This window comes from Accipiter gentilis, chromosome 14, assembly GCF_929443795.1.
Source record: "Accipiter gentilis chromosome 14, bAccGen1.1, whole genome shotgun sequence".
NCBI lineage: Eukaryota > Metazoa > Chordata > Aves > Accipitriformes > Accipitridae > Astur > Astur gentilis.
In genome coordinates, this window is record NC_064893.1 from 1,382,150 (window position 1) to 1,407,322 (window position 25,173).

The 25,173-nt window shown below is 41.4% G+C and overlaps 2 protein-coding genes across 4 annotated transcripts in view; both read right to left on the bottom strand.

The window, feature by feature from the left end:
* SNRK (SNF related kinase) overlaps positions 1 to 13,570 on the bottom strand; it is a 41,087-nt gene extending 27,517 nt beyond the window's left edge. Inside the window, exons 1-3 of one of the 2 annotated variants that reach the window (XM_049817296.1) lie at positions 13,313 to 13,570; positions 2,450 to 2,548; positions 406 to 1,099 (exon numbers count right to left, since the gene is read on the bottom strand). In XM_049817296.1, coding sequence (XP_049673253.1) covers positions 406 to 994 — 589 coding nt within the window. In that variant the 5' untranslated portion in view covers positions 995 to 1,099; positions 2,450 to 2,548; positions 13,313 to 13,570. Of the gene's footprint in view, positions 1 to 405; positions 1,100 to 2,449; positions 2,549 to 4,943; positions 4,963 to 13,312 lie in introns of those variants that run through there. The other variant, XM_049817297.1, reaches the window with a different exon arrangement.
* Positions 1 to 25,173, bottom strand: part of ZNRF2 (zinc and ring finger 2) — a 568,219-nt gene that overhangs the window by 212,581 nt on the left and 330,465 nt on the right. The gene's annotated exons all lie outside the window — the stretch shown is intronic.

The window sequence follows — 25,173 nt, forward strand, 5'->3', positions numbered from 1 at the left end:
CGCAAAGAAAATCACTGGGTGGCTGGAGTTTTTTGTAGGGGTGGGTGGGCAGGGGGATGATGTTAAAAATAAATTGAAAACAGGCGCTTTTCTGAAACAGGGATAGGTCCACTAACAAAGCAAGTACAAACATACACATAGAATTCATATTATTGTTAATAGGAAAGTTAATTACAATGTGCACAATTGCATCATTTAATACAAAAAGATCTTTCAAGCATTTTTTGAGAATGTTTGAGTATCTCCTCCAAACAGAGCTGCTCCAGCATTAACTCATCCATAACTCATCCAGGTTATAACATTATTTCTTGCCAATTAGCTAGCTTCCATATATGGCATTATCTTGAACAGAAAACATCATGGTACTTAAGTTTAGATTACTGGTTGAATTCAAAGAGGACATACCAACTGCTGGTGCATCATATTCATCCCCAAGTAAAATTTCAGGAGCAGAATATGCAAGAGATCCACAGCTTGTGGTGAGCTTCTTTCCAGGCTGGAACTTGTTGCTGAAGCCAAAATCAGTCAATTTCACAAGTCCTTGTTTTTCAAAGAATACAACATTCTCTGGTTTTAAGTCTCTATGAACTACATGCAGTTTATGGCAGTAGGATATAGCGTGAACTATTTGAGCAAAATATTTTTTTGCCAGATCCTCATTCAGACCTTCTTCATGTTTCATGATGTAATCAAACATATCTCCTCCATCACCTAGCTCCAAGATAAGATAAAGCTTAGTCTGGGTGTCAATCACTTCATACAGCCGTACTATATTGGGATGCTGCACTAGTTTCATGCATCTAACTTCTTGAAAAAGATGTCCAGTGGCCAGAGTGTCCAGTTTGGTCTTGTCAATTACTTTTACTGCTACTTTTTCACCTGTGAAGACATGCCGAGCAAGTTTGACCACAGCAAAATGGCCTCTGCCCAAAGTTTTATCCAAGTCATACAATCCTGCAATTTTTCCATCATATCCTCGCTTGAAGCCTGCCATTCTGTTTCAGAAGATGAAATAATATTTAAGCTCTTTGGAAACGTGATCTTTTCATATAAGAGTATCTGATGCAAATAAATAGTCCATTGTCACTGCCGAGCATACCTAAAAATAAAGATAGAAGTTTATATATTTGTACGAAAATAAGCAAAATTATTATCCTATAATTCTCCCAAAGTTACATTGGCACATTATTACAGATTATTTATTAAATTCTTTAGGGGTTTTTACAAAGGGTTTGACAAGCCATGCTTTAGTAACCAACAGATTTCTGAAATCACATTATCAGTATGCTTGAAGAAAATGAATTTCAACAGTGCAATCATGAAAATTTCTCTGAAAGTCAGTGGCATTCATGTTCTTGAGTCAGAAACCTTGCAAGCAACACTTGAAGAAGTTAGTGTTACAAGGACTGTTAAAATTGGCAAAGCTGAAATCTGTGACTTTTCCAGCAACATTAGAAATGCACTGGGCAGCACAGAATATTGACAAGAGGAACGTGCTTGATTTATCTTATTTTTGCCATATTCCTTCATGTTGCAGGATGAAACAGCTCTAATACAAAGTTCTGATGGCATGGCTTTGGACTTTTACCTTCTCCCTTTTAACAGCTTCCTGTTCAGCAAAGCTCAGACTGACATACAAGACTTAATTTTGTAACACTAATTAGTTTGAGCATTATCAATCACTACTGTAATTACAACAAATGAACAGCTCTACAAGCTGAAATGAAACACTTGGGTTGGATGTACTCTTAGTGCTAAATAAAATGTCTTGTTAAATATTTTGACTGGAGTTATAAAAACTGGCGATAAAAAGTTTGCATGTAGGCTGCATATGTTCAGCAGTCCTGGGAATGAGTCAGGAGAAAGGGAAGAAGAGTGGGAAGGAAGGGGAGAGCTCAAGAGTTCAGCTTATTTATGCTGAACTTGTGCTTACCAGTTAATTTGACATTTAAGCAAACAAGATTCAATTTATAAAACATTTATATTCAAACCTGGTTTTGAAGGTCTTATGTCCCATGGCCAATTTTTTCACACACAAAACATCCCAAAAACTTTTCCTGCATCTTTAACTTTGACTGATGTTTAAATAAAAATCTGTAGCTATCAAAAAGCTAACCATTTCTCCCACTTTGAGTGCTAAGTAGCTAGAAATAGGGAAATTAGATGGCTTGTTGCCAACTCAATAAAATACAGAAAACCTAGCTCTTTAGAATATATTTTCACAGTTCCAAAACTGAACTTCAAAAAGAAAATCTTTGAAAAGGAAGCTGGCAAACAAACAGCTTCATACATTAGCTACTCTCAAGTCAACATGTAAGCATTAGCTTAAGAACACTCCCTACTAAACAACTTATTTCACAGACAGTGAAACTAATGAACCCGGTTTCATATGGATTCAATTACAAGGTTGGGGGTCCTGTGAGGATTCTCTGATGTTTAACAAGCTCACCTTACTGCTTCTCTCAGCTGGAGCCATGGTATAACCTCTTCTCTATCCAGCTGTCTACTTCCACAAAGTCCGTGGGAATTCAGTTTGAGACCTCCACCCCTGTAAAATTTGAATGAAATCAATCAGCTTCTGAAATCTCACAACATAGACAAGGAACAGGGCAAGTGTAACAATCATATATAAACATTGGGGTTTGGGGTTTTGTTTTTCTTTCAAGATAATAATCAAGCTTTAAAAAATTTCATTGGGTTTTGTGTTACTATACCCTTTCATTCTGCTACTAAGCACTATGCTTCAGATGCTCTTCCAAAAACCATTCCACTTCACTACAAGATGCCACAGTATCAAAACTGGGGTTGGCATATCTGCTTCCCAACACATCCTGTACTGCTCATCTTACAAAGTTTCCCTTGCCACTCCCAATAAACCATGTAATACCATCCCATCCTTATTCCAGAAAGTACAAAACTAGGCTAGAGCATGCTACATTAAACCAAATGCCCATGTCAAACACCTTCCTACCTCATCAGTAACCATTAGAGAATGCATAGGGAAGAACATAGTACAACGGCAAATGTAAGAATAAATAACAAAACTCTCCTTATCTTAAAGAGTTTCAAAAACTTCTTTAAATCAGAGGGCAGTGGCTTTGTGTTTAATAATGCTTGATGGATTCCACCCCTCCCTGTGAAACTGGGCAAGTGCTTTATTAAAGCGTGTGAATTTTTAGTATCAAGAACATCCTGCAACAAGTTTAATAGCTTAACTATGTGCTGTGAGAAGAACTACTTCCTCTTGTTTGTTTTTAATCTCCTGATAATTTGTGCATCTTCTCATTCACCGTCTGTTCCAAAACAAGAACTATCATACTTTATTTACCTTGCCTCAAGCAACTCACAGTTGTAGCTTCCTCCCTTCCTAGCTTCAGTTCAATCTTGTTCAAGTCCTACTCTGTCACTCCTTTTACAGATGTTATTCCAACAGGCTCTAGCATTCTTCTCACCTTTGTCTACACATTTTCGGGTTTGTTCTACACTACTGTCTTAGGCCAATTTAGGGGGGGGTTACTAATACTGAGCACTGACATAGTGTTCTCATGTAATGCTTTATTATAGTTGTATAATGTTCCATCATACTCTCCTAACCCCAAAAATGCAGGCTAATGGAAAGGTACACACATAAAACACCTAACCTTAACCTGTATGAAGCAATAAGGAAGATACTAATCAGCTGTGCCTCATATGGTTGTGCGACTCCAGAGTCTCAATCCTAAAAGGACTGCAAACATTTGAAACAAAAAAACCCACCCCACGCAAACGTGCTTTATAGAACTGCTGTCTCCACAGCACAGCACCCTAATCAAACTCTTCACCGCTTCTAGATTAAAGAAATAAAATAAGCAAAAAAAGCACACGAACTTACAAAAACAACTTTAACTGCCACGAGGACATCACTCCTCCTTACAAGTCTTTTTCACCCATAATGCATCCTATAGTCAATACCTTCTGCTAAACTACACAGTTTCAGAATCCATAAAAGTTGTGTCAAAAAACAGCCAGCCATTCCCTATGCAACTGAAGTTACCAACAACACAAACTCCAGTGCTCAAGTTTTTACAGACCATTTCTTTCTTGAATGTTAAGTCAAAACTCAAGATTTACATCTCTATTCACACAAATTCATCACATCCTACAAATCTGGCCCAGATCATGAAACACCTTTACTCTGTAAGGGGAGACGTGGCTTTAAGAGATATTTTCTGTTAAGTCTTGGATTCAAAAACAGCACCTGGAGACAAGACAGAGCTTTCTTAGTGCTTGGCAAAACCAAAGTTTCATTACTGGAACAGGTAAGGAAAATGGAGGTAAAAAAGCCTCACTCCATTTTGACTTAGCTTTTCTTTCTTAAATTCAAGAAGGTTCCATCCCTGGCGGGGCAAAAGGGAGAAAGCGAAGCCAGCCAGATGTAACAGAATATAAGTTGTCTGAATTTAAGTAACTACAATACTCAGCAGTAAGGAAAGATTTATACTAATTATTTTGTTCACTTGGCACATTCTCAACCATCTTCATACAAACTCAACAAGTGATTTATCTCTAAATGACAGAATACACATAAACATCAACCTGTCAACAAAATTCCAGCAAAAATCAATTATGCCTAAGCCGTGGAGAAATACATCAGACAGTAATCAATAGGATAAAAGCTTACAGAAATGGAAGATGAACTACGCTTACTAATGTTGCAGCCCCATTAGCTGAAATAAAATTAATGCAGATTCATTAACAGTTTAACATTAAGTCTCCACAATAACAGACCAACTAACTTTTAATTCTGTGGGTTTAAAATAAATCTTCAGAGATGAAGCTCCCACAGCTAAACACAAGGATCTTAGACACACACACACACAGTTTGAAGTGAACATACCAAAATAAAGAATTGCTCAGTAGTAGGAAATGGATGCAAAACTGTCATAGTACATATAGATACAAACCTCCATTACAATTCAAATATGCTGAAGGATCACAGTTGCTATACCAATACTTTTCAGAGAAATAAGTTTCTTTTTCTCAGTTTGTTTCTAGAGGAAGAAAGCAGAATTTTGAAAGCACTTAGGGATCAACTAAGAACGCAGTTTCACAAGGTACCAGCTCTCAAGCTGAAGCCTCTTTGTGACCCTTTCTTTGCAGTTGTCTCCTTAGTTACATCAGTAACACTTCTGGGGCTAACTATAAATGGAATCACCCAAAACTTCCAGATTTAACACATCTACTACCATCATGATCCAAAACAGGGTTAGTTTTAATGACAGATCATTTCATTGACCCAGTTTACAATGGGACCTCTTGAACATTTTTACCAAATGAAGGAGCTGCAAACTGCAGCACCCAACAATCAAAATTTCAGCCAGCCGTATTTTGCCAGCAAGCCAAAACTACAGCCTGAGGAAAACCATTCAAGAGACAGTTATATCACAGAAAATATTTACCTGTCTTTCTTCTAATTCACATTATCTCAAGTCCTTTATTATAAGTTGATTTTTCAGCATTAGAGAGTTTGGATTTTCTAGCTGGCGAGCTTACTAACCATTAGCAGCATTTAATCCATGTGGCTAATTATGGTTTTAAAAATACAGTTTTCCCTAACTATACCAGAATTCAGCTACGCCCCCAATACTCATTTTATGTAATGCAGACATTTACCAGTAAATAGATTCAGAACAGATCCTCCCTTCCAAAGAAGCTCATGTATCCTATCCCACAAAATACTGCAAACAGCCTCTGTAATGAAGATCTGTAGAAGCCGTTTTGTAATATCACATGCATCCTATTAAGGAGCTTAACAACAGTACTGTGATTCAACTACCTCTAAAAGATGGACGAATAGATCTCTAATAGATGTGTTTAGAAAAATCAGCATGTTTTAGAGACACCAGTTTTTCTTTAAGCAATTCATCCTGTCCAAAAAGTTTCATTATATTATACATTACATGCAAGACCAGCCCAGTTCATCTTACCCTAATGTGTTTATTAGCTTCTTACTTTAGAAGATGAAGAGTCAAGGTCCCATTTCAACAAAATGTTATAATGCTATCAATGAAAAAGCTTCCCTGCATTATCAGGCTAACAGACATAAAAGTTGAAGTAACCTTCGCTAGGACTCCCTTGTCCACAGACAGCTAACCATTCCTGTCTCCCTTCACGATAAATGGGAGGTTCAGTCAACACAGATAAGAGCCTATGATAAAACAAATTGCACCCTAAAGCAGATAGCTAAACACATCACATGAACCCTTTCTTAAAAGCACACATTTTCATTTTCTGTAGCAGGAGTTTAGGACAACTAGTTCAGTGGATGTACATATTATACACACCCACAAGATAGATTAAATAAGTTTCACCCCGTTTCCCCTTTTGATCTCTTTTGTCTCAGATTAATAACAGCATCTATACCAATTATTTATTTACTACATAATTTTTTACTGTGAAAGTGATTTGTACCAATCATTAGAATCTGAGAGCAAACTGAAGGAAACATCAACTCAGTTACAAAACTGTGCAAGTATAATTTTTCACATTTTTTCCAATATTTCCTATCATTTTTTTATCTGCTATCCTACTGTAAAATAGCTTCACAGCCTAATCCATGAGCCTTTAAATACAGTCTATCTTTGTTACTATACGAGCCACTACTTCTATGTGATGATGCTACGCTTGTATTCTCCTTTTGTTTCCACACAGAGGTGTCAGAGTCCAGCAAAGCCCTTCCTCCCCCACCTTCCTGTGACCTAAGCCTTCACAACTACCAAAGGTACTCGAAGAACGGACAGAAAGGACAGCAATCTATACCTGCCCTACAGCCAAACACCTTGCAGATGCGGCATTACTGGTGGGTGGGGGCAGCGGTGTTACAACTCAGTCCTTATATACACAACGCTATCTAATGCTTTATTTTCCACTTTGCATGACTGCACCACAGCATACATGCATATCTTCCCCTTCACTGATGACTAATCCCATAAACTCTCCTGCTCCTGACAAGTTCCACAGTAAAACACTACAGTAGATTTTTCAAGGTGTACATTTGCTTTTATTTTCATATTAGACCTCATTGTCATCTCCCACAGCGTCAGCATTCACCTCGCAGTGCATTGCTAAAATGTCAAGATGTATCAGCAAATCTATCATTCCGCATGGCCACACCTAAAACAATGAAGATAAGAGTTATCAAGTAGTTCTATGTTCCAAACATAAAAAGAATTAACCTGCACAATTTAGTATTATTCCCTGAACTTTGCTCTGAAAAGATACAATCTGCCAATTGCTGATGAAGTTTTGCCATTAAACATTTGTGAAGTCTGTAGTGAAATGCTAGGGTTTTCATTATTTTAGAATGTATTGCAGGCATCAGGGCTACTGGTGCCTAGCCTTAACTCTTCTTAGAATCCAGAAATAAAACAAAATGCCAGCAAGAATGCTTCAACTCTAAGGTCCATTATTCAGTGAACAGCCAGCAGCAGAAATATTTAGCAGGCCAATAAACTTAATAAAACATTGCTCCTGAACCTATAACAAAAGGTTGAGCGAGGAAGAGGTTGCATTATAGATTTAAGAAAAAAGTTACTAACATTATTTTGTAACAGAAAATTACAAGAGCCTGCATGACCTGAGATCTAAGAGCAAGACTTTGAGGCAGCTCCGATGTATAAGAAAAATCAAACTTAAAAAATATGATGCATGATTCAGGATATCGTCAATTAAAGAATACAAGTATTTTTTTAGGCAAGAAATTCCCAAACTTTTAGACCTACAGATTTCTGTCTCATCCTATTTTCTTGAAGTCATGGTACAGTCACATCAAGCATGGAATGTTTAAGCTTTCCTCTTTCACACCCATATGTAAAGCTGTGGTGAGTGGCTTGCAAGAACACTAGTAAAGAGCAAAATAAAATTTGAAAACTGTGTTGTAGAAACCCCACTATAGTTGACATCTTTGTAAGAATCACCTTCAATACAGACAAGTGAAAAAAGCCACTGGATCCGAATTGGTCCTTCAAGGGGGGGTGCCTTTAAAAGTCAAGAATGTGAATTTCCTTTTTCTTTCACAACAAGTAGGTGAAAGAGGCAAAAAAAATACAGACAACACCTAAGTAGGTATATATTGCAAAGCAATAGCAAGATAGTAGTAGTAATAGCAAGATTATGATTACAGACTAGACGCCAAAGCTATTAAGAGGACAGATGTGCTACGAGTGATCAAACTACGATCCGTTGTCAAACTCATCATTAGTAGTCACTAGCATTAGTTCCAACTGCCTCTAGTTGTGAAATGCATTAAAAGCCCAAGATACTTTCATAACCACGCTGATAATCGCTGCAGCTCACAAGGCACTTTCCATTTCTAAGAGGAGATATTACACAAGACAAATGCAATCTCCCCTATGGATTTGAGAACTCAGCAATAGCTTTGCACCATTTAAAGTCCTCACACCAGCCACAGCTCCAAAAGCAATTAATTTAATGTGGTCCCTGTTTTCCTCTTGTGCCTACTCTCAAAGTCCAGTATGTAGCTAAACAAATAAAAAACAGTAATACAAATGGACACCGCCACCCTGTTCACTTAAGATGTAAAGCTGCTCTTAAAGTATTATTGCAGAGGAAGAGAATACTAGATCTTCCCAAATGGCCACTCCCCCTAAATTGTCTTCTGCAAACTAGAATGTGATAACATCTTTTTAAAAGGACTTACTCCAAATTTTGCAATATCTGCTAGTACTTTCTTTTTGTCTGTAAATCAGTTCTAAAATTTTAGGGCCCTGTGAAGTCATGATATAAAAAAAATTAGTTTCAACTGAAATGATCCATGTTTTGCAATTCCCACTGAAAGTAAAATTTCTCCTCGGCTACAGGAAATTAACATGCATATCTTCATTACAGACATTCATAAACCTAACCAACCTGAAGACTACAGAAACCAACAAGCTTTTCAGTTGACCATCTTATAAGCAACAGACATAGCTCATGGTAGTTGAACTCCCTAGCCCAAAATTACACTTTTCCAAGCTTGACAAGCAGTATCCTAGTAGCTTCTCAAAGGCTTTAATATTCCAAATCTCATCACAATTTCTCTTTTTTTTGTTCTTCCCCAGGCCCCCAAAATAACTGGGAACATGAAACTGATGAAGAAATACTTTGCATATCAGACAGAAGTCATATCATTGTGATTCATGATGGTATCACTATCTTTTAGACAAGTCACTACACCTTTATTTCCAGAAAACCTACTACAGGAACTTTGCAGAAAACAGAAAACTCTGATTTCTATTCCGCCAATCTGGACTCTTTTAGAGGAATTGCCTCATCTACTCCATGTTCATGAATTCAGAATTGTTTCACCTTTTTCACATGTCTATTTTGTAACATTACCACATAATTTTCTCACACCAGACAGCGTCACAAAGACCACTAACAGGAGCTCTAAACATTCCACTGTTAATCAATGAATACTTCAGTGTGGCTTAATGTTTTAATAAGTTGCCACTGTTGTAAGATCTAAAATCATCTTTGTTGTACAAACTCAAAATCACAAACATGATTTTTATTCTGTATCAAGGGAGGTGAAAGCATCAACCACTAGCTCAAATGGGAGTATTCAGATGCAAATATGTGTACATACCGTTAGTATGTATGACAAGCAATAATGATTGCTATTAGATTTCTTAAGAACAATCTCTGAGCTCAAATGTCAGATAGCTTCATTTGTTTAGCAATACATCTGGTAACATAAAACTTAAGTACTGAATTGACTTAAGTTGCCTCTGAGATACTGACATTTTCCATCTAGGATACAAACTATTTAAACCTCTAAGAAATAGATCGACCACAACCTCCAGTTACTCAGTTTCAATATTTTATCCTCATTTATAGCATCCTAAATTAGTTAGGAACTGGCAGACACCTGAAATTCAGCATGCCTCAATGTGAAATAAAATTATAAAAGTCTAGGCTATCATCTTATCTCTCAAGCTGGTTTAAGTTCAGTCAGTAAATAGATAGGAGACTACTGAAAAGAAACACAGAATGATATGTGAAGAACAGAAGTAAAAACCAGTCTGTCAAATTCAGTGCAACATTCACATCCCAACACTGCTGTAGAAGATCACTGTACAACCAGGAGATTCAGCTTTTCAGAAAGGAAACACGCTCTTATGTATTTCACAAGTGTAAAAACTACATAGCACTTTTTGCTCATTAAGTTCTTAACATTGGTGACTTAACTGACATGTATTAGAACTCTGCCAGGGTAAGTTATCCTAGAATTGTAAGTGAATACACAGTTTTTCAAATCCTCTTAAGCTCTTACATAATACTGTTATGTGTATTAAAACAACAGCTACTATTACAGAAGCTGTAGCATTCCAATTAAGTGCTTGAGAGTAGCGTGACAACAAAGATGCACAGAACCTCGTAGGTTAGTAAAGTTAAGAGCTTATGCATTTTAATATCGGTATATTTGTCATAAACTGCATCAGCCCTATATGCATAAGGCAGTGTCCCTGATCTGAACATATTTCATTGGTTTCTTATTTTAAGACATAATCAGAAAACACTATTAAGTAGGAATGGACAGAAGTTCATTGAGAAGTTTTACAGCTACAGCATTTCAGTGGAACTTTGAAAGCAGACAAAATCCAAAGAAGTGCATTTTTTCATGACACATACACATTCTGAGGAAAAAAAAAGCTAGCTGCACCAGGATATTGTGCCCTTGAAAGCAAGGCAGGCAACAAAGCAAGACAAAGGCACTACTTTGGCATTACAGTTGCTAGTGGGATAAAAAGGGCAATGATACACTGAAGGTGTAGACTGCAAAAGAATTACTCAAATATGATATTGAAGGCAGGGAGTTGGAGCCTTAGAAGAGACCAAGTTGGTCAGAACAGCGCACAAGGAAGACGACTACGGCAAGTACAGGAATATCTGCAGTAGCATCTTAACGTGTATACTCTTAACATGCTATTTGTTTAAAATAATCAGAAATCAGACTATGTATCTATGGTGCAACCACCCACACCATTTAGGAATATTAGTTCTCATAGCAAGATGATTCAAGGAACATCAGTAACCTGTACAGAAATTTCAGGATCCAAAACTCAATCTGTACTTTCTTGCTTCTCAATTGTGTAAAAGAAAAAAAACCACCAGTTTACCACTAAGTCCACTTAAGATGTCATCTTCCCTTTTCCTTGTTTTTGTTGGAAACCTCAGGTGTGGATCACAAAGATTCCCTTAAAAGAGTCAGATAAAACATGCTGTCTTGGATGATACCTTGCCTACCAGGCACTACTTCAACATTCAGGTTAGCTTCTCTTCCCAATCACTTCAAAAATCATGCCATCATTCTACCACTTTTCTGGTCATTTAGAACATTCAGGAAAAATGTGAGACAAGACTACACTTTCTCCTCAGATTTTATTGTTAAGACCTCAAATCTGGATATTTTTTTCCATCCACTAGAAGTAAAAGGGGCAATTATTAGTCTAATTTAAAATAACATTTCAACATGTTCCACGAAGTAAAATTTTATTGCCTTATGTAGCAATGACTGTTAGTTCTTGTAAGTTTGTTTCAGATTCCTTCTTTCTAAGGGTCAGCAATAGTACAAAAATAACTGCTAGCCGAATTCCCGCTTTCTGTGATACACTTACAGCTATCAAAAAACCCTACCATTCATTAACCCAGTTCCTAATGGTGCATGCCTTGCAAGAACTGCTTAGTTCTAACATAATAAACATGTGCTTGTAAACACTTTCGTATAGATTTCATTTTGCTGAGTTTTATTAAACTGGTCCTTCCCCAGAGCCTAAAGATCTAAATATATCTGTAATAAACAACTGCAAAAAGCAGCCTATATGACTAAGTAGTGACTGCACTACAGAGGGCAGGCGTAAGCAGATTTGCATGCAATTCATTCATGCTAGATGGCTGTAAATCATACAATACCCTTCAGCTGCTCCAGGAACTGCAATGGTACCATTGAGGAAAACACTTCTTTGCATATCTACTCTTAACAAGCTCCTGAAAGCAAGATGATCAGTAAGGAACTATCTATGCATAAGCAAAAACCCAAACCGTTTTATATTTCCATATCCCATGTAAAGCTTTCTCCTTCACAGGTGTTCCCACATCACTTACCAATAAAAATATCTAATTTGAAAATAGGTCACATTTGTCGCCAACCATCCTCAGGCCAATATAGCCTTTTTCCCTAGCGGATGTGCTCTGACACTTTATTCGGTCTACTTATTAAAAAAAAAAAAAAAAAGCGCACCACCAAAAGCAACCACACATGTCTGTCCTTCAGCTATTACCAAGACAGTATGTCAACCACAAACATCTTTAAAAGTCATCTTCCATAAATTTAACTAGAGGAGTACCATCTGGGTGCCAAAACCCGCCTAGCAAAAAGCACAAAGACCTCTACCCAGGACTTATCTACTTATCCGGCCGATTTCTATAGTAATCTAAAGGCAGCAAATTCAACGCGGTAAGTGTAGTGACAGAAGCAACACGCGTATGCTCCCAGCCTCTGCCAGGGGCATGCTCCAGCCCTGCCGGCAGAAAAGACGCCAGCTTGCATTCTGAGCAAACCTGTTGGCCGTGCACCTGGTTCCGAGGGGTAAGATGCACTGTCATTCCCCCAAAACACACCCGTGACCGGACCGGCCCTCTAACCGCAGGGCTTTCGCCTCCCTTGTTTATCTGCTTTCCGAGCGGTGGAGAATACGCGGAGGAGCCGGCGGGGGCAGCAGGGTGGCGGAGGGGCAAACTCGCCGCCGCTTCCCCCCCGCCCCCCGGTGCGCGGACGCTGCTCCGGGGCGGCCGGGGAGGGCACGCACCCGGGCGGACACAAACACGCGCAGGGTCAGATGTCAGCCGCGCGGCGGGGAGCCGGTCACACGCGCTGCTGGCGCGGGGACGCGTCGCACGGACCCCGCCTCGCAGGGGGCGAGGGGCTGCCGTGGGGCACTCCAGGCTCCGCCGCGCCGGGGGCGGGGGGGGCATAGGAGTCTCCCGCCGGGAGCCCGCCGTAACACCCGCTCCTCCCCTCCCCCCAAATCCCCCCTCCTCCAGCCCCGGGCGGCACCGACGCACCAACCTTCGGCGGCGGCCGGGAAGCGTTCCCCCGCCACCGCCTGCCTCCTCCTGGGCCGAGGCCGCCATTGGGCCGGCCGGGAGGAGCTCGCCGGGCGAGGCCGGCTCCGGGAGAAACGGGAAGGCGAAGGGAGGGGAGGAAGGGAACCCACCACACCCCACCGGGCCGGCCCCGTCCTCACCGGCCCAGCCCAAGCTGGCAACTTACTGCCTGCAGCCGCGGCGGCGGCGTCTCCTTGGGCCGCCGCGCCCCGCGCCGCCCCCTGCATGGGCAGCGCCCGCCGCGACTGCCCTCGGGAGCGGCGGCGGGAAGGGAGGGAAAGGGTCGAAGATCCCAGCGGGACCGGCGAGGAACCCCGGCTGAGCTGCGGCGAGTACTGCCCCGCGCCTGCCTGCCCGCCTGGCGCTCCGCCGGGCCCTACCGCTGCGGCGACTCCGAGGCGCAACTGACAACAACGGCCGCGGCGGCTCGCGGAGAGCCGTTGGGGGGGCGGGGGGGGGGGGGGAGGAGGAGGAGGGCGGGGGGGAGGCGGGGCAACGGGCACCCGCGCGAGCCCGCGAGCCGGGCGCCGCTGCGCCTGCGCGGCGGGGAGGCCGCGCCATTGCCGTCACGGCGGGCCAATGGGGGAAGGGAAAACGCGTTGGGGGGGTGAGCGGGGCAGCGAGCGGCGGGTGGGGAAGGGAAGGGGAGGGGAGAGGCCGCCTGAGGGGAGGGGAGGGGAGGGGAGGGGAGGGCAGGGCAGGGCAGGGGAGGGCAGGGCGGGAGGGGGCAGTTCAGGGGATGGGGGTCCGCCGGCCGGCGGCAGTCGGGGACAGCTCTTGCTCCCGTTCGTGCCCTCCCTGGGCTCCGGCTTCCTAAAGGTGCCCGACAATTCGCCCTGGAAATGGCAAAAATAAGAGGGGAGGGGAGTGCGAGCCGTTAAAGGTCTGAGGAGAGGGCGAAGCCCGCGGGCCTGCCTCCTGGGTGGTGGCCACGCTGCCGCTCGTTCGCCGCCCCTCTCCCTCCGGAGGGGACGCTGGACTGGAGGGCTAACTGAAATGGTGGTGAAATGGCCACGACTGTGATCCCTGGCTGATCGGATCGCAAGTAAGGGGGGTAGAAGTAATAGCATATTATTAACGAGAGTATAGAGGTGGTGCCCCTTGTGTCCTGGGCAGCTCGCCGAGGTAGTGATGGTGTGCAGGCAGCGAGCCTTGGATTCCCCTGTGGTGAGGAGGACAGGATCAAGGTGGATGGTGGAGGTCGGCTGGAAGTAGGGGCAGTGAAAGGAAAGGGTGACATTAGGGCTAGGAGGAGAAAATAGGCCAGGGAACGAGCCTAGCGGCCGTTTTGGAGGGAAACGGCTGTCCATGTAATGAAGGGGAGGGAAAATCCTTGAACAGTTGTGCCACAGAAGCTTTCAGGCTAAGGGGTATGAACAAAGTCGTTGCTTGGAGCATCAGAAATAGTGCAAGACTTTCCTCCGAAGATAAAGGAAAGAAAATCTTTGAATAGCCAGGGAAAGGAAAGACTTAAAAGTGTCACTTTGCAAAGTGCCCTTTTTTTTTCCAAAAACACATGGCCAATCAAGATATATGCAGAGAGAGTACAAAACCTCATTATAGTGAAGCCCAATGTTAAGAAAATGTTTGATAAATGCTTTTTGGTTTTCCCCATGCTTTGACAAAATTTAGATGTCATTCCTTTGTGAATGGCTTATATTACACTGTACAGCAGGGGCTATTGTATTAACCTGGAATTTCTTAGGTTGAAACCGATCACCTGTGAATAATCTAAACTAGAAAATACAGTTCAGGAAAAGACTAAACTGAAATACTGTGATCATATGTAATAAAAAGAACCTCATGATTTCATATTTTAAGGTTTCAAAAGAGAAATAGAAAAAAAATACATCAAGATTTTAGGTTATGTTGATTCCGATCACTGCTTCCTAATGAGAATGTCTTCATTTTGTCGTCATTTAGACCATTCAGTAGGCCTGATTCTCTACTCTTACACCAATTTGACACCAGTAAAACACAACTGATTGCTGAATTTACAAGATGGATCTGATGTAAGAGATTGCAATAGCCAGCCCATCACCTCCGGCTCCCTGATCATCACTGATTTCTCAAGTCTGAGTTTGCACTGCTGCGCAGCACGCACTACTTGGATTACTGAGCCTACTATGATCAGATGACACCTAATGTTTATTGTTCTGTAAAAGTCTAGATTCTGTCTCTCACTTTCTAGTTAATAATAGCTATGATTTCCACTTGGTTTTCTGTTCAAGTTTCATTTGCATGTTGGAGAAGGCACATCTTGCAAAGACCATATACATATGAAAGTTGTAATGATACTTAAGTTCAGCGCTACTAAGTCTCCCTTTGCAAAATATTTTGGCCTAAAGGGCTTTTTTCTATTTGCTAGAAAACACACTATCTGTTGTGCTGCCACACAGGGGTATCATGCTCAGATGTACTCAACCATTCAGTGCGTTTGCATGTGTGTTTGCTTATGCGGGAGAACAAGTGGTTGGAAAAGGATACATTTGCAGAACAAAAAAAGAATATTCTTATCTATGATACTGCTGTTGTGAGATACTATACTTTGGGTCACTTATATAATACAGCAGTTCTTTTACTCAACGTGATGAGTCTGTAGATGAATCTGTATGAGACTAAAAAGTAGAGGGTCAAGGAAATGTACAGCACTTAAGGGGAGACAACAGGGTCTGGAAGGAGTCTGGCAGTCACAGTGGGCTGGAATTCAGTACAGGCTGGTTTGCCTTTTTTCAGGCAGTTTTATTACTGCTTACACTAGATCGCATGCTGCTGGGGTGAGACTGATACCATTCCCCCAATAGGCTAAAGTGAATCTCCTGTCACATATACAGCCACTTACACTGGACTTTTTCTAAAGTGGCACAGGGCCTTGTTTTGGTTTTGTGAGGCTTTTCGCAGTGAAAACTTAATTAATGTGGTAGCTACGTGTGGTAGCGTAAAATCAGACAAGCTGCAGCTAGGTTACTAGGGGAGGTTAGCACTACGCTGCTGCTTTTGGTTGGCCTCACCTGGTTTACCTCACAATAAAAGTGCTGTGCCTTGTCTCCACGTTGGTTTTAAAACAAGATAGCTAATACACATTGGCTGTGCCACAGCAAAACACACCTCATCCGTCAGTCATTAGCCTCAGTGTATTTGTCTAGGAAAGGTGACAGCAGCAGCCTCATGCATCTATTTGAGAGGTTGCTCATGGCATATATGCATCCAAATCAGACCAGATGACATTCCTCTTTGTTAAATCCAAGCTTAGTCTACTGTAGAAAGAAAATGGTAGATAATATTTGTTTTTACAGAAGTCTTACTGGCTCACATTCGAAACAACCTTATTTTATATAAGATACTAAATGTGTAAGCCATCTGTGAAAAGTATGGAGTATGTAAACACATATGAAATTGTTAGTCTACAGTATTTGAGAAGGGGTATGTTTTTCAAAGGATGAATCATTACGGTTCACCTGTTTCAAAAATTAGGCTAATACTTAATGTAAATTATTTTGCACCTTTCCAATTAGATGTGTTTGAAATGCAAAGTAGTGAAAATGTTCAGATGCTTCAAAGTGCATGAGGCTTAAATAATGACTTTGGACCAGCCTTTGCCAGTCTGTCCATTTTCCTTAGTAATTCCCAAACCCACTGGTCCAATCTGATTTAAAGGAGTAGCTATCTCCAGAATTACATGTTTTCTTAAGTGTCGTGAAACTAGGGCTAGGTACTGGAGAGTAACCTTACCTGTACTCCCTGTACAGCAAAAGCTGCAGTGTGAGCTCACCCTTTATTAGTCACAGGACAATCCACATGGATGAGAGTGGCTTTTTCCCCTCAGGGTGGAAAAAGCTTCAGTCAAAATTCACACTTCATTAGACACTGGATAATCTGAGCATGAGGCTTAAATCCATGGGCCTCATTAGTTCCCTTTCATTATTAAATTATTAACATTTTCCCCGACAAAGCAGAACAAAGCAGCTGCCTTTGGACAGATATAGAAGAGTACAATTTATACTGCAGCTTATGCAGGACATTCAGATATTACATTTCTTAATAGCCTCAGTACTTGCATTTGAATGTTCCGTACATTTCCACCATCAGAGTAGCTAACTCAGGTTTCTGGGCTGATGCAGAAACTGCTGCAAATGTCCAAAGGAATAACATACAGTCTCTTTTCTGAGGTCAAAGCTCAACTAGAGTTACGATTTGCAAGGGATCCCAAGGACAACAAGAAGAGCTTCTACTACAACTCCAAGAGTAAAAGACTGAAAACAGAAAATGTGGGCTTGTTTCCGAATGGGGCAAATGACAAAGTAACAATGGAAACGGATAAGGCTGTGGTACTCAGAGCCATCTTTGCCTCAGACCTACCATCAGGGTCTCCCAGCTCTCTGTGCTTAGGATTCAAGGAGGAGGATTACCAGCAATGGGTGAGGATCAAGTCAGGGATTACGTGGGAGAACTCAACCAATAAACATGCATGGGATCAACTGAGCTGCATCCAAGGGTGCTGAGGGAGCTAGCTGGTATCACTGCAAGGCTGCACTTTTATCTTCGAAAGGTCACGGAGACTGGGAGAGGTCCCCAAAGACTGGAGAAACACAACTGTGGTGCCCATCTTGAAAAAAAAAGCCCGAAGGGAAACTGTTGGCTGATCAGCCTCACTGCAGTCCATGTGGAAATCCATGTCCTCTTGGAACACATTTCTGGGCACAGGAAGGAAGAGGTGATCAGGAACAGCCAGCATGCATTTACCAAGGGTGAATCATGCCTCACCAACGTGATTGCCTTCTGTAATAAAATGACTGGATTTGTATGAAGGAAGAGCAGTAGATATCATTTACCCTGACTTTTGCAAGGCTTTGGACACTGTCTTCCACAATCTTGTATCCAAATTAGGACATTATGGTCTGGACGGATGGACAACCACATGGGTAAAAAACTGGTTGGGTGATAGGTCTCAGAGGACAGGGGTTAACGGGCTGTACTCTATCTGGAGGCCAGTAAGAAGTGGAGTACTGTAGGGGTCTGTCCTGGGACCTGACCTGTTTAATGTCTTTATCAATGTCTAGAGGAGTTGACAGGGTGCCCTCTCATCAAGTTTGCGGATAACAGCAAATTCGTGGGACTAGTCAATATGGTTAAGGGTAGAGCTGCCATTCAGAGGCACTCAAGCTGGAGGAATGGGATGACAAGAACTTCATGAAATTCAACCAGGACAAATGGTATCTGGGACATACTAACACCCTGCAGGGTACTGGGGTGGGGAGCGGCTCTGCAGAGAAGGCCCTGGTGTCCTGGGGGACAGCTGGGTAAGCCCAAGCCAGCTATGAAGGGTAACAGCACCCTGGGCTGTGTCAGCAGGAGCACAGCCAGGAGATGGGGGAAGCAATTACCATCCTCTACTTGGCATTCAGACTGCATCTGGAATACTGTGCTTTTCCACCACTGCATAGTTGCTCCGCTGTGCTGCAGGTCTTTCCAAAAGGTCTGTCCTCCCTCCAGGAAGGAAGAGGGGCACAAACACCCACCCACAGCCTGTACCAAGGGAGGAGAGACACAAAGCAAGGCCAGGGGTGCTTTAATACTATGGAGGAAGAAGGTGTGTGCTTCCTGGGATGGGCGGAGAGCAGTGTTTTCCGCCGGTGCCAAGGACAATTACAGAGTTGCTGTGGAGGAAGCACGTATCGCGTCCCTTAACTCCTCGCTTGCTTTTTAATCAAAGCAACCAATCCAGCTGGTGACACAAACAGCAGAGGCAGTGATGCAGGGGACCCTTGTACTGACAGGAAACCTGGGATGTGGCCCAACCTGACTTACCCCAGGCAAGGGGGCAAAAATATCAGACAGACCCAGCGTGCAGCCTCTCCGAGTCCTGTTTAACACAGAAATAGTGTAGAAACTTCACCTTTCATATGATACCTTTGTCCCAAATGTAGTTCTGGTGCAGTGACGACACAGTTCACAAGCTCCCGCTTTACTCAGAAAGGAACAGGACATTAAAAGAACATCAGGCATAGAAATGATGAATGAAGTCAAGTATGATGTGGCCTCCTAATGCCTCAGTTCAAAAGGATAAAAATGTGTGAATCTGGAAGGGAAGGTAGAGGCACAAGGTCTGTGGACATGCCATTAGTGTTTTAGGTGATAAACTAATTAAACATAGTAAAGTTAGGAGTGGTTCTAAGGCTGGTGATTTGCATTCCTTTTCACTTATGGTTTTGGGCTTGGCCCAAGTTATTTAGGGATTCCTAGTAACTCTTCTAGAAGAGCCAGGGTTGGAAAAAGTGAGTCAGTTCCAGAAAAAAAAATTCCTTAGTGCTAACACGTTACTTTAAGGCAGTCAGGAGTTTAACTCAGAACTACTCTCTGTCTTTCTCTGTTCTGGGAAAGGTTGGGAGGCCTTTGTGCGGGACAAAGTGCTAGGTTTCCTCATGCAGGTGTCACACTGGCTGGGGAAGACTTTGCCTGAACCAGATTCTCAAAATCCCCCATCAGCTTGCCAGGGTAGAAGAATAAAGAATGCATCATTGACCTGGGAGGAAGAGGGGAAGGTAGGGTTTAGAAAAATTGTCCTTCTGAAGGACAAATCCGTGGTGAGAAACTGTCTGAAAATAAATGGCAGAAAGGATCCTTTCAATTTCTCTATAAAATATGGGGTTTGAATGGTAGGAAATGTAGAAAATCAGTCATACGTTTGCTGCTACAGGAAAAAAGTACACAATTAATTAGTGTTAAAATCAAAATTAGAATTCTGATCATGTGACAGATTACTCAACCCCAGTGTTTGCTACTGAAGCGTAAGTGCTAATGGCTAGGATATGACCTATATTCCACCGTGCCACTTTAATGGGTGAAATAAGACTGTCATGTCCTAAAAACCAAATATTTAAAAGCTTTTTACAGTATTATCATTGTTACTTATTTTTAGGTATGTTCAAACATATATTACCTATGAAGAGTCCTTAGGAATACATACACCTCATTTAACAGCAGTAGTTCCTTCCATGCACTTACAAGAGAACTTAACTGCATCTAGTGCACTGCAGAAAATAACAAGATGCAATGTGGAGACCTGTAGCTGAAGACCTGTAAAACCACATCTCAACGATGTAATGCCATGCATTTTGAAATAAGCAATTTCTTGGAAAGAAAGCTTGAGAATTGCACCTTTGAGGGCAATTGTAGTCACGGAACAGCAGTAATCATGTTTTACACGGCAAAATGTGTTTCCCTGGAATAACTGATGATCACCTAAAAGGCTAGTGTTGCCATTTATACAAGTGCAACATTTAGTTTTGAAATGAAACATTTCAAAAAATTCATGTCAACAATGGGTTTGAGGGCAAGGGGGTTTTGTTTGATTTTTTAATATTTTTGTTAAATTCTGATGAATGCCATGCTAAATACTTGCACATCTGTTTGTAGCGCTGTGGCAAATGCAGTCAAAATGACCTCTGCCAGTGCAGTAAAAGCCAATAGTTAAAACTGTGTACTTAAATTCACCCCCCTGGAATGAAGAGCAAAGGGCAGAGCAGCTTTCTGGGGTTAACAGATTTTAAGCTGCACATTCCCAATAACTCACAGCTCTAGCCCTGGCCCACATTTCCCTACCAGTGCTGTAGAAACTGTACACCTCATCTTCAATCTGGCCTGTGCCTTAAAGCCCAGAAGATAGTCCTTCTATTTTGTTGGGGTTTTTTTGTTTCACTCGGTCTTCCTTTCAGTACTCAGTCTTCCTTTTCTTTTTGTGGCCTGAGAAGAATGCTGTGTGTTTAATTTATCAGGGTTCGGATTTACAAAGTTCCTAGCAGATGTATAGAATCTCTCAGTTCAGGCTGGAAAGGAATAAAAATGCAGTTCTTCTATAATGACTTTGCTTCTGACACCGAGTAGGTGCACCAGAAGTTGAGGTCTCTGGGAGACATAAAGAAAGGAAAGAACCATTTTCACAGAAAATGTATTTTAGAAAAAGGAAAGAGAAGAAACAGAAATGAGACTTCAGAAACTTCTGGTTTATAAAATCTGCCACATAATGTAGTGGTTGGAAAGTCAAACAATGCAAAATAGCTATGTTCATACAATACATGATTATTTGAACAACTAAGAGGTTTACTATGTTTTAGACAATCTTCGTGCTGTTACAGGCAGCTTGTATGTGTTCTTTAACATTCTTCCCATTCTACAAAGAGAAACAATATTGGAGCCACATTTTTTTTTAAATCTCCAGGTTTAACTCCAAATGAAAGGCAACCCCAAACATAATTGAATGCAGAACTTTAAATTCCATTTCCATGCTTAAACAATGACATTCTCTTGCTCAACCACTGGTAAATAACATTTGTTGTCCATTTACAGTTAGGGTATTAAAAAAAGAAATAAGATGTTGTGGTTCCTAATTAGTACATTCATGTGGAAGGGTTGTGAATCTTGAAGATAAATGCATAGATTTCTCTGTGTTCCTGCAGTAACTGCTTTATAACTGAGATGGATTTGTCACTGACATCTCTGAAACTATGTCAACGTTTTCTTGAAGTCCTACCGAGCCCTTTCCTGCAAACAGTCCGACTGAGAATCAAAGGGACCAGATTCTTTGAGGACTGAAACTGGGCAAGTTACGTCATGAAGCCACTGTTGTGCTTGTTCTCTGTTCCAGAGAAAGACCAGGATTAGTCTTTCTTTAGACCCACAACAGGAAAATGTATGCTATTTCAACTCCCTTCGCTCCACCAGTCTGAGGACTGGAAACTCAAGGGAAAAAAGGGGGTTCCACTTTTTTCTCTCTGTTTGATCACTGCCTGCAAAGCAGTATTTGTCCCATGGCACTATAACCACATTCATTGTGGGACTATTTTAGAAAGTGATCGAGACTTTTTATTTAATACTACTATAATGTATAAATGAGTCTGTATTACTCACAGTGAAGATATGCTTTGCTGTATTTTACTCTCATATCAACGCAACCCCATTATTATAAATCAAACCGAGGGTTTGACAGACGACTTCAGTCACATCTTGCTCACTGCTCCCACTGTTCACTGTAACATACACAATGTGCCATTTGTAAAATGAACAAACTCCAACAGATGATTTTACTTCATTTAACAGTTGAGCGCATCTCGGTGTAACATCAAAGGTGTTCTACCTTTTTTGTTTTGACTAACAAACTTGCTAGCTAGCTCATGTAATGTTTGTGAAATTATAGCGGATTGTTAGAATGTATTTAAAGCAGTTATAATTCACTAACATTCAAGCTCTTCAAAAGGCACTGTACAATCTTATCAGCAAGAACTAAATACTCTACTTGAGAAATAAGAGGCGCATTCCTTATCTGTTGTTTGAACAAAGAAAGGGTGGGGACATTTCTCAACCAATCGCCCATTTAAAATGTTTCCAGATGGAATCACACCTGTTGGTTTTACACTGAAGAGTATAAATTACTGCAGTGAAGTATATTTCATAATGGAGCAAAACAAAAGCTACCTAAATGTAAGCTTTTGTGATCGGTAATACATTTAGTCATAATATCTTTTCTTTCATGTTGATAAAATACAATTGGGGTGCAGCTTGGAGAAGATTTCTTAAAGACACAATTTTCTTAAGGTTTGTTTTAAATTACTCATTGCGTTTTTTAGGTTTTTTACTGCTTGTATTAAAATTACTGATCTGTTTGTTTTATCACGTCTCAAGGAAACACAAGCATGTACATGTAATAAAACTGTTATGATACTTGTTTGTGCACTTTGCATGCTAGCTGACTAGGCAAGCAATTATGCTAATGTAGCTGCTAAATTGTATTTATTACTTGTGCTGGAGTTACAGCCACACCTGTCTGCTCTATCTCATAGCAAGGCATGGGTGTTCAGGAACAACAGTCCTTCTTCAATCCATGGAAAATTCTGTAAGAAAGTTCATACATGGCAGACTCCTTCCACTCCAAACATCCCAATCCTCAAATATTGGATCTTAAGGGTACTTGATCCACAGGACATTGAGAAGGACTCACTGCTGAGTCATAGACAGCATTTTGAAATCTCTATGACTGCTTTTCCATCTTTGGTGGATCCAGGGGCTTGTGCTAAAGGAGTCAGAGAAATGCGACTGGAAAGAAGTTCAATTGTGTCCTGCCTCCCTTAGCTGCGTGGGAAATTCCACTGTTCTGCCCTTACAAAAAGGGTCGTCACTTTTTGTGGTAAGAGACAAAGGATCTGCAAAGGGTTGGGAATCACGTTGCAAAGGAGGGCAAAAGTAATTGTTTTCTTCTCTTCACATTCCCCTGCTGGGTCACAAGTACAGTCTTAACTCTCTCCTGAGCAAACTCAATGAGGGGTTGGAGGTGCTGGGATACAGAAGGAAAACGAGGTTTAGGAGAGGTGATAAACTGTATTTCCCAAGAGATGCTAAATTGGTTATTTTGTCTAAAAGTCAGAGGTGGCAAGGTCAAGCACTGGGTCTGTGGGCTTCCTTCCTTCATAAGCACATTGAAAGTACAGTTTAATCCTAAGACCCAGTTTTGGCAGGACTAGATTCTACATAGATCTGACTACTTAGTGTTGACCACTGGTGACTCTGTGCTCTGAGCCTTACTCACATCTCTGGAATAATTACTGAGAAGACTTTGGGGTGCCAGCCAATGGAAAACAGTAGGAACAAGGATTTAAGTGGAATTTAGGCCAGGAGAATCTGGCACTGTGATCAATATTAGATTAATGGAAGGTGTTATTCACCCCTCTCTCCCTTACATTTTGGATAACTAGCAGTCTCTTCTTTCTTTTAGAGGTCTGAACATTTATGCAACCAGGAACAAATCTATCCCAACCTCCTTTAGGCTTTCTGCAATTAGTCCTACCAACTACACACTGGAGTTGAATCACATACCTTCTAACAGTGATGTTCAGAGCACAGCTGAGTGGCTGTCAGCTGGCCAAGCTCGCACATGCTTTGGAGTGCATCTCTGGTTTCCTAGGGAACCTCACCCCAGTCCTCCTGTGATGTTCCAAGGCACCCAGGAGACATTTCGTTACCACCACTGTTCATGGTTTTGTACATCCCTGAGTAATCAACACATCAAAGGTGCATTTGCATTTTTTATCCTTAAGTTTCTAAAGCAGTAAAATAAATTGCTGACCATACAAAGCTGATTGTACTTCTAGCTGTGAAACTCAAGAGCCTTGCTTGGAAGTTTGAAGTTGAAACTCTACCTTATTCATCACACCTACACTGCCAGTATGGGCTACTGACTGGTACTACTGTTTTTCTTATTAAGTTGACCAGCAGGCCACTGTTTATCCAAGCAGCTACCTGTGGCTTTGCTCTGATTTATTTATCTGCTATTGTTCAGGACTAGTCATTCTTCAAGGATCCAGATCTCTCTCACAGTCATCCTGCAACCATTAACAGCTTACCCCTTACCTTCCATGGTAGGCTAGCAGGATGAACTTTATCCAGGGACTCTTTAATGTATACACAGTATCTTTGCTCAAGAATAGGCTATTTATTTCTTACAAGAAAAAGAAGGCGGCGGGGGGGGGGAAGCATTGCATATTGAGGATATTGGGTAAAATCTTTTTGGTGAGCTTTTCCTTCAAAACAGAAAATACTCTGTAAAGAGCAAATACTTCTGGGGAAAGCAAAGGTTTAATGAGAAAATTTTCAGTCAGTCTTCATATGCATTCATTCATCTGTCTCTAGACTCTGAGACCCATGCCACAGATGTAGGCTTGATATGCACCTTATCTTCTCTTCTCTGCACATACTGGTCACAGATATCTGAATACTACATTTTCCAGGGCAGGCTGAAGCTTTAATGCTTTCCCCTGGAGGAGAGATAAGAGTCAGAACACATGTAGACTGCATTACATTTTCATTTGTAATCAGCGATGTGTAAAGTTTCTAAAAGTTGTTGACACTCTTATGATATATTCTATCTCCATTAGGGGGATAGTGTATGGGGTTACATGGTCAGATACCACTTTATTTGCAAAGAACTTTTCTCCTTTTACCAACCCAGAACCGTTCTCCATCACTTCTGTCTCATGT